General features: G+C 42.1%; 1 protein-coding gene across 1 annotated transcript in view; it reads left to right on the top strand.

Moving 5' to 3' along the window:
• The first annotated feature begins 1,246 nt into the window (after positions 1–1,246).
• PDE4D (phosphodiesterase 4D) overlaps positions 1,247–9,831 on the top strand; it is a 565,399-nt gene continuing 556,814 nt past the window's right edge. Inside the window, exon 1 of the mRNA XM_048504158.1 lies at positions 1,247–1,372. Coding sequence (XP_048360115.1) covers positions 1,302–1,372 — 71 coding nt within the window. The 5' untranslated portion in view covers positions 1,247–1,301. The remainder of the gene's footprint in view (positions 1,373–9,831) is intronic.

Here is a 9,831-nt window from a genome sequence, read left to right as displayed (position 1 = left end):
TCCTAGATTTAGATTACATGATCAGCAAACCTATCATAATTCCAAACCTGCCCTTGGCTAGACTTTGACTGAACAATGATAAAGTGCTTATCTGGTTTTTTTTAAGTTTTGCTTTTAAACTATAGTTTTTTTTTAAAGATTAAGCTAAGCTGAGTAGGAAAATTGTGAGCCTGATGGAAATGGTTCTACTTCTCTGGAAGTCCAGTGGCACAGTGATCATCATTTTTTCCCCATCAGGCTTCCATGGACTGTAGCTACCTCACAGTTTTATCCTGTCAGCTAAAATTCACATAGCACAGATGATTTTGTAAAATATATTTCTATCCTGTTGAACCACCACTTCGCATTGTGCATGTTGGTGTTTGTTGGTAGCAAATATGAGACAGGAGCTTGTGCTTTGGACTGGAGGAAGGTGTAGATGGGTTTTCTGCCAAGATAGTCTGTGGATGGCCATTAGCAGTGTTGGAACGATGAGCTGGTGCATTCTGCTCCAGTTGAAGTTTCTTTATTTACACCAGGGCCATTTGCAGGTATTAGAATAATATTCTAGCCTAGAATTTGTGGAGGAATGACAGATGGGTTTATAGGTCTATGTACAGGTTATAATGTTCACAAATCTCAATAGAGGAGTTGCTGCAGTGCTACCTGAGTTTTCAGGAATCCATAAACATGCCATAAACACCAAGGAACATTGGTGGTTAAATATTCCTCAAGCCACAGACCTATATGGCTTGAATACACGAAAGTGCTTTGCAACTTAGTGCTGTCTTTAGTGGCCACAGATTTTTAGGCTGACCATTAACTTAAACAGTTAACCAATGAGAGAATATGAATTATAACACAATTCCAGCAGCTGGTTTTGCTATGGTTAATACTTCATGTGTTTCCTGGCCCAGAGGTACTTTACAAAGGGCTCTTTCAGGGCCGTGATAGTGACAATGGCATCACCTTTGCTTTTTCTTCGACTGTTTTTTTAAAATCACACTGGCATGGAACAGAATCCCATTTTAGTCAGTGCTATGAAAGTGTGTGATTAAAACTGGGCTTTTAGTTGCCCTTTCTTGTAATACTTTGCTAACAAAACATGTGTGAAGAATGATGGATGGAGCCCATGACATATTTCTTTGTTGTTATAGGTGTCTGAAGAAACTCTGTTCCCCCATAATGAAGAGGAAGGGGCTCTCCAAGGACTGGAGCAATACCGGGTCAGGAGACTTTCCTGTCGTACACTCCAGCTTCCCCCTTTGGCATTCAGGCAGCTGGAACAAGCAGATTGGGATAGGAAAGGTGATTCAGAGGCCATGGCACGGCCCACCAGTCTTCCGCTCCGGACTCTTCCGCTAATTGCAATCACCGCTGCAGAATCTGTCAGGTACGTGTTGATTGGGAACCTTATAGTTGCATCTGTCTGACAGCGGAGTGACATGAATTCTTGTCACCCATGTCCTGGATGTTTGTGATGAAAATGTTGGACTATTATTTGTGGTGTAAATTAAGGCAGTTCTGACAGAAAGCATAAGAACATCTGTAAACTAGATGCTGGTTGATTTTAAAACATTTTGATAAGCTCTGGCAGACAGCATAAGTAAGAGAGGCAGAATTTTTTTTAAAGGATGTACAGTGGGTAGATTATCCAGTAGCTCAAGGGGTGTTCCACTTACCTGCTGAAAAAGGGATGTTATGGCCAAAATAGATGTGCCATTGGCTTCTGGGTTTTGCTGTATAGCATAGAATTGCTGGACAATGATTAAATGCAGAAGGGGAAGAACATGTAAGATCTTCCTGAGATATCAGCTCTGAAGTATGCACCTGGAGATCACAGATGTGAATGCTCATCCATTTCTATGCACATATCAGCTGACATTGTGTTTTCATAGCACTAAGCATTGTACAGCCTGCAACTAGTATACCTCAACAACCACCTTCCACCCAATAAACCTACCTGCTCACATAGGTGGTCCTCAGAGGCACTTATTCAGTTGTCCCACCATCTGAAGCTAGATGGGTGGCAACCCAAGAAAGGGCCTTTTCTGTCATGGCACCAAAACTTTGGAACTCCCTCTCTGGAGAGATTAATTGGTCTCCCTCTGTTGGTGTCTTTTGCCAGGAAGCGAAGACGTTTTTGTTTTGTCTGGCATACCCCCAATAATGGTTATTGTCCCTCCTTCTAGCACGGTTTGTTTATGTGCTTTTCATTGAATTTTATTATTTTCACTGTATTTTAATTATTTAAATGTTTTAATGCTACTCACCTTGTGGACCCTGATTCGGTGGAAAGGTAGCACAAACATATTTTAAATAAATAAATAAAGCAGTCAATCACAACTGGATTGTCTTGTCCACACAGGGAATCCAGTAGCAAATAATTTCTATGTCCCGAAGATGGGGGCATCTTTAAAAAGCTCCCTCATTTTTTTGTTCAGACAGCATGGACAAAAAATGTGTCAGGAGAAAGAGGCTCCCCGCCTCACATTTTTTCCATAATGAACTTATCCATGATACGCAAATATTCATTTCATGGATTGCTAATGAAACATTGCATCATGGAATCAGGTTTGCACTGTCATATATCTGAAGGCGAAGGGATTTCTGGCAAATGTATCAGTACTTGCATTACATGCAGAGGAGGAAACATAAAAGAGGGTAGAAAATTACAATGTTGTTTGAAGTAAGTAAAAATGACATGTTGAGTTAGTAGATATTCTGGTGTGCACTGCAGTTATTTAGTGCAGAGCTAATATGTGAGAAGCATCCCCACATTTCTCTTCCAGGCATTAAAAAGACAAATTCAGTCATCATGAGCATTTAATTTGGTTTTAATTAACTGGGAAGTAAATGTTACAGATGAAAAAAAAAATCCTGAAGGTAAATTACTGAATAATGACTGGGTAATGACACCATCCTGTTTTAAAATGTACAAACTGACATGAACAATTGCTGCCATGCAGGGGCGTACCACCCATGGGGACATGAGGTATCCCATGTGCCCATGCGCTCACCATTTTGCCACATGGTGGGTCCTGGCCGGTGGTGTGGTGACCCAGCCAGAGCCTGGCGCTCACCCCGTGCTGGAGCTCCACTCACTGGTTGAGGTGTTTGCTGAGGCTGCAGGCTGGCTCTTGCCTCTCCCAGGGAGGCCAGGGAGGGCAGGAGCCAGCTAGCCACCGTCCACCTGAGCCATCCGCCACTGCGCCCCACCCCCGGCTTCCCTGCAGACCAGCTCCTGTGATGTGAAAGACCCCACCGTGTGATTCTGAAGAACTGCTGTTAGTCTGAGTCAACAGCACTGGCTTTGATTGACTGGTGGTCTGATTCAGTACCAGCCAGTGTCATATGTACTGAAGAAAATTAAATGTTAGATCCCTGCGTAAGTTCTGCTCTTGTGATATCTTTCAGTAAAATTGTTATACACACGTCCAAAGCTAGAAATGTATATACTTGCCCAGAAAAGTATATATGCACAGCAGGTCAAAGACGTGCTTATAATTTGAAATTCTCTATGAGGAACTCAAACACCAGATTTTTTGAAACAAATCCCTGTCCAGCATGGGAACTAAGATCTTTATCTGTTTGATGTTGTATGAATATGTTTGATATTGTATAAATGTGAGGGGAAAGTTCTCCAGTGATGCTGCTGCTGCTTCTTTTTTTTAGTTAAGAGCAGCCATATTAGGTGCCTAATTCAACATGGGGAATGATACCAGGGGCAGTTTCTCCTTGCTCTGTTTCCCTGATCAGTTATCCCCTGCCAAGTGTGGTTATTTCCGAATCTGTCTTTTTTCTCTAATGGAGGCAAAAGTATCTTCACAAGGAGGGTTTAGATTGAGGAAGATTTGTTAGAAGGAGTGTTAGAAGAATGCACCTTCTCTCAGCCTCATTTCCTTGATCAACAAAACTGCCTTTAAGCTGAAAAAGAAAATTGCATGATGCTGGATTTTCATGACTCCTTCAGTTGGACACTGACTTCTTTTTTTCACTTGTCATATCTGTAATCTGTAGATGTTAAAATTGTTTGCATTGATTTTACTGCTCTAGATACATCATACACTGGATCTAAGCATCTGGGGGCTTTAAACATCAAGCATGATACTTTTTAATTCTATTTGGGAACTAACTGGCAAGCGATTCAGTCTCTCAAACATTTTGGGACAATTCATTTTATTATCTGTGGCTTAACCTTGCCAATAGCAAGACGGTTGCATTTTATTTTCTCAATGCTGTTTCTCTGCGGTTTTCCTTGGGAGTCCGTCACAGCACAAAAACTCAGCAGTTAGTTCCCAAGTCAATTGCGACTGTAATAGGATCCCATCCCATGATCCAGTTTTCCAGTGTTGTTTAGCCATGCTATTTCCTGTGCTGGGTTTTCAACAGCCAGTTTCATATTTAAACTGGGCCTTGAGCCATTGCTTATGTGTTTAGTAATCATGTTTACAGCCCTCCTGTGTTGAAGTATTTATTTGTTTTGAAACAGGCATAATTTTGTCAAAAGTAGGAAAATATAAGGTGCTTAAAATTAAGCATATATTGAAATGCTTCACTGAATCACCACAATTTTTGGTGGATCTAGGGATGATTTTGTTTGCCCTTGAAGGCACGCTGACATTTATGTTTAATATGTGTGCCTGGTGATGTCACTGTATTATAGAGTCATCCCACATTTTGAGACCTGCTTTTTCAATGTTTATGGTACCATTTATGAATCACTGTGGAATATCTCTCAAAAGCCTCTGCACCTATGCAGTAAAATATCCCCACAAATTAAGAATGGGACTAGAGCATGCAATGAAACAATCACATTCTTACATGCACAGTACTGCAGAGCATAAATTCACATTTCCTAAAATCCATGTTTGTCAGAATGTGTATCCCAGGGCACCCTTTCCTTGCTGACTTTTTGACTCCAGCAATTTTACTGGAGCAAAATCCCCTTGGTCCATTTAGATTGCCAGTTGTCTGGAATGCCGCCATTTTCCATGACAAGTGGATATTCATTGTTCAAAGGGAGTAGAACAACCGATGTCTTTCTGGAAGCTGCCTGGATTGGGTTTTGGGAGCACCTGTTTTTCTTTCTATACTCATTTTGTTGCTTCCTAATATTAGCATTTGTAAATAAGCAGGTGATTCAACACGCAGAAGTCTACAAGGCTCACTCCTGGCAAATAATTGACTCTTCAAAGGCTGCCTCCAATAAACGCTACTTGTCGAGGCCAGGAGGAGAGATTCAACCTTATTTTGTGTGTTAAAATAGGCATGTTGCTCATGATACGTTCTTGTGGTGAATCAAGAGTAAATTATCTAGCTGGCAACTTTAAAAACAGCAGCAACACAAACAGACGGAAATGTATTTTGAATTGACCATGGATGGAACTTTTTGAATTTGAACATGGGCTCTCTGTCCATTGATTCATTCTACTTTCCCCCAAGACATCAGTAAATGACTCTTGAAGATAGGACCTTTTATGACCACCAACTTCTGCACCTTAGCTGTCTGCTCCTACTTGCTTGAATCTTGTCAAATTAGGGGAAGAAGAAGGGGTAAAGGTTAAGGCTTCCTCATCTGCCTTTAGTTGCTGAAATGTGAGGAAAGAGTCCTGCCATTTCTTATCGCTTCTGTTCTAACCTCAAAGGCGTTTTCCCCATGGTCAATTTATCCTGGGATAAGGAGGTGAATCATCCCGGGTTGGCCATGATTTCCGCATGGCTGCTGGGTCTAACTCGGGCCCGCCCTGTGAGATTTCCCTTATCCCTCACCTTTAAAAAAACAATTAAATTGGGGGGTTCTTTTTTTAAAAACCACACCGATGCCACTCCCATGCAAACACCGGGGGAGACAGACCAGCTTATTTTTTCCACCTTGCTGACTGCAGCCAATCAAAATGGCAAAAAAACGGGACAGAAATGTTGGCGAGAAAAATGAAAGTAAACCGGGGGCTGTACATAATCACCTAGAGTTCTTCTTCCCGGCCTGAACGCACTGACGGGCTGCGGTGTGGAGGGAGAAACTGAGATTGAAGCATCCCGGTATGTATGATCCCGGTTTCCCCCAGGGATGTTTTGGCTGTGGGGAAAACACCAAAGTGTCCTTTTTCTTTTGCTTCTAACTTGTGTTAATGAAATTTTTGACTCATTATTTTTTGCCATTTTATGTTTCCTTACTCCAGTTATATCCTGCATATAACTGTGCCAGTGTGACACATTTATATGTAAAAACAAGATATATTGGATAGACAGAACAGTCTGTATGTGTACTATACATATAGATCTATAAAACCAACAATGAAAAACAAAACTATAAATAAGGAAGAGAAGAAGAGTTGGATTTATATTCTGCCTTTCTGTCTTGTAAGGAGTCTCAAAGTGGCTTCTCTTCCCCAGATACCCTGTGAGGTAGTCAGGGCTGAGAGAGTTCAGAGAGAACTGTGACTAGCCCAAGGTCACCCAGCAGGCTTCATGTGTAGGAGTGGGGAAACATATCCAGTTCACCAGTTTAGAGTCTGCCACTCATGCGGAGAAGTGGAAAATCAAACACAGTAAACCAGGTTAGAGTCCATTGCTTTTAACCACTGCACCTGCCCTGTAATTGCAAGACTTGCAGGAGAGAGAAATTTAATTTTCATCCTTGTTTCCCTCTCTTCCCCATCTCCATAACAACCCCAGCAATGATCATCATTGCTGCGTTTTCCTTTGTCACCTAGTCCTAGCTGTCTCAGGTTCTGAGACCCAATTCCAAAAGTCAAGGTTGGTGGTGCAGTGTGGTTGCTATTCGATTCCATCCTGAACCACATTTGGCTCTAGAGCCATAGGTTGCAGACCCATGCTACATAACCCACAAAATATCTTAGCCCCTGAGAACATTAAAGTTACCCAGTGAAACTGATTAGCAGATCTAGCCCCACCTGACCCTGCCTACTTTCTAAAAATGTACAGCAAGACCAGGAAAGGTTTTGGCAAGTGCCGTGGTACCCATAGATATCACAATGGGGACCCATGTCTTAGGCAAATAAATTGGTGTGTGTGTGTGTTCTGTGTAGCAATAACCATAGTAACTGATTGATGCTTCCACATCCAGAGGTAGTCTATCCTTGAATACTGTGTGGTAAGAGTAAGCAATAAGGGAAGGCTACTACATGGTGTGCTTCTGTGCTTCCTGGAGTCAACTGGTAGACTGCTAGCAGAATGCTAGGTGAAGAAATTTGTAGTCTGGTCTAACTAGTTCAGTCATAGTGATGCGTGCCTTTTACAGCAAAAGTTAAAATACAGCAAGTGAAGGTCCTGTTTTTTAAAATTATCACGTACTTTAGTCCGTCCTGCATCATATGTTGCTGTTCTGTTGTGCGTACGTGAGCATTTCTAGCAGCAATATGAATGCAGATATTCAGAATATGTGCTGAAAATGAATCTGGAGAGTGAACAAGCTGGTTTCTTTGCAACTCAGCAGGGCAGCGTCTGCATTGAAAATAAGTGGGAACCAAGAAAAATGTAGTGTTGAAAGTTAAGGCTCAGAAAGAGTTGCCGTTTGATTTATTTTCACACTCCAAGGGCCTTTCCTGGGACTGCAAGCCTCATCTGTCTCTAGCAGCTTCGTGTGGATTTGGGCTATTTTATGTTGGCAGCAGCTGTACACAGTGACTCACCTAACAGTAAGGAAGAAAGAACAGAGCAACATGGTGACGGCCTGGGATGTTTGGATGCCATTTCTTGTTCATAATGACTATGCCAGTGACACACGAGCTAATTCCCCCATCTTCATCGTTTCATAAGTTAAAATGACACAGGTGATTGCCTTCATTTAGTTGAGCGGGAGAGGGAGGATAGGCTAAATAACAAGGGCAAAAATGATTCTAAGCGATTCTAAGTTGTCCGCGTCAAAGAACTGCCATTAACTGTGGTGAGGACAAATAGATCAGGAGGAGCCTTGATTCTTGCCTTTGAGTCACCAGAGTGCAAATGCTTCTGTGGGGAGCTTGTTCTCTGCTGCACCACTGATTCTGGGACTGAGACACTGCACCCTCCAGTCTAGACATCAAATAATAGGTTTGGTTGGTTTTGGGTGGAGGGTCAGCGTGCAGTTTGTGCGAACGTATTTCAAAGCTCCCTTGAAGACCTACATGGTGAGAAATGTTTCCAAACCAAATGACTGGAAACCCGTTTGTAGAAATCAGTTGACGGCCCCTTCCACCCATGCAGAATAATGCACTTTCAATCCACTTTCATAATTGTTTGCAAGTGGATTTTGCTATTCTGCACAGTCAAATCCAGCTGCAAAGTTCTTTGAAAGTGGATTTAAAGTGCATTATTCTGCATGTGCAAAAGGGGCCAACATTTCTCTGTAGCTTGCACATGAAGGCTTGGATCCTGCAATAAATCTCTACCAATGGAAGGGACCTTCTGTCAGCATAATAGGAATTCTTGCCTCTTTTCTTGCTGCAGCTCAAAATTATCTCCAAAACGTTGCTGCTGGGGAACAAGGAACCTCTATGAACAGTATTGGGGGGAGGCTCCAGCGGAAGGAAGGACCCCCTGAAAATCAATCTCCCCTCATTCCACTAGTGGAAAAACATCTCCTACAACATTCAGCCGAGTCATCAGACAACAGCTGTGATGTCATCCACATTCCCACACTGCAATAAGGCAGCCCTGGAATGCTCAGACTTGCAGAGGTCAGATGTTTGCCCTGCTGTAATCTAAGGGCCAACCCCAGACAAAATGCTTAAGGATCTGTGAGTAAATTTGTAGCATTTTTAAAATGATAAGTGGCATTCCCACAGCATAGAGGAAGTTTAACCTCCCCCTCACCCCAGATGTTTCCTCAAACTCGGGTGGGCCTTTGAAATTCCCCCTTGCCATGCCAGGGGAAACATATAAGCTATCGCAGATCAGGTTGATGGGAATTCACTTATTTATTTTATTTGTCAACTGTGCAGTAGAAAGGGAGAGCAAAAAGAAGCTTCCTAAAAGTTTTACAGGAAATTAAAATTAGAACCTTATTACCCACAGAGAAAGTCCCCTTCCTACATAATTATATTGTTCACACCTGTTTCTTTGATGTAAATGCCACGAATAGTGCCAGTTCCCATGTTCTACAAAACAAGGTAAGTGTGGGTGCTTTTCTCACTTTATCAGGCCATCGGTTCCACTAGGTGGGGGCCACAGCAGAGAAAATTAAAGTATGAGCTGCTGATGTTTTTACCACTTTGCAGGGTGGCACCTTCAGAAAGCTTTGCTGTGTTGAGCAAAGAGCTCTTAGTGTAACATATTAAGAGAGGAGATACACTATATAAGTGGGTTCTGAACTATGAAGAACTGTGTAGGTAATCGCCAGCATCTTAAATTAAACTCTTCCACCAACTGGTAATCAAGGGAGGGGCTGCAGAATAGATATAATGTGTGTACTCTGCTTAGTTCCTGATAGTAAATAAGTCATGGTATTCTGTACCAGGTAGAGTTTTGTAGTTGTCTTCAAGTAGAGTAATATGTATAGTGTGTTACAGTAGCCTAGCCTTGAGGTTACCATGTCATTGATCCACTTGACCAGGTTCTTTAGGTCAAGTGGCTGAGCCATCCTCAGGGCTAAGTGAAAGTAAAAGAAAATATTTTTTCACAGCGGAATTAATTTGCTTCTCCAGTAATAATGCTAGATCCAGTATAACTCCCAGACTCTTAACTCAGTCAGTGAAGGTCAGCTGACCCCAATCAAATGAGGAAAGTATGATGTCCTTCAGATCCTCAGTCTTTCCAACCATCTGTTTCATCAGGATATACTTTCAATGTTTAACCACAACATAAAGTTGCCAGGTCCCCACAACCACTGGTGGGGGAATGGAACAGGTG

Source organism: Sphaerodactylus townsendi, linkage group LG07 (assembly GCF_021028975.2).
Source record: "Sphaerodactylus townsendi isolate TG3544 linkage group LG07, MPM_Stown_v2.3, whole genome shotgun sequence".
Lineage (NCBI taxonomy): Eukaryota > Metazoa > Chordata > Lepidosauria > Squamata > Sphaerodactylidae > Sphaerodactylus > Sphaerodactylus townsendi.
Note: the sequence above shows the minus strand (reverse complement) of the source record. Positions and strands in the feature narration are given on the sequence as shown.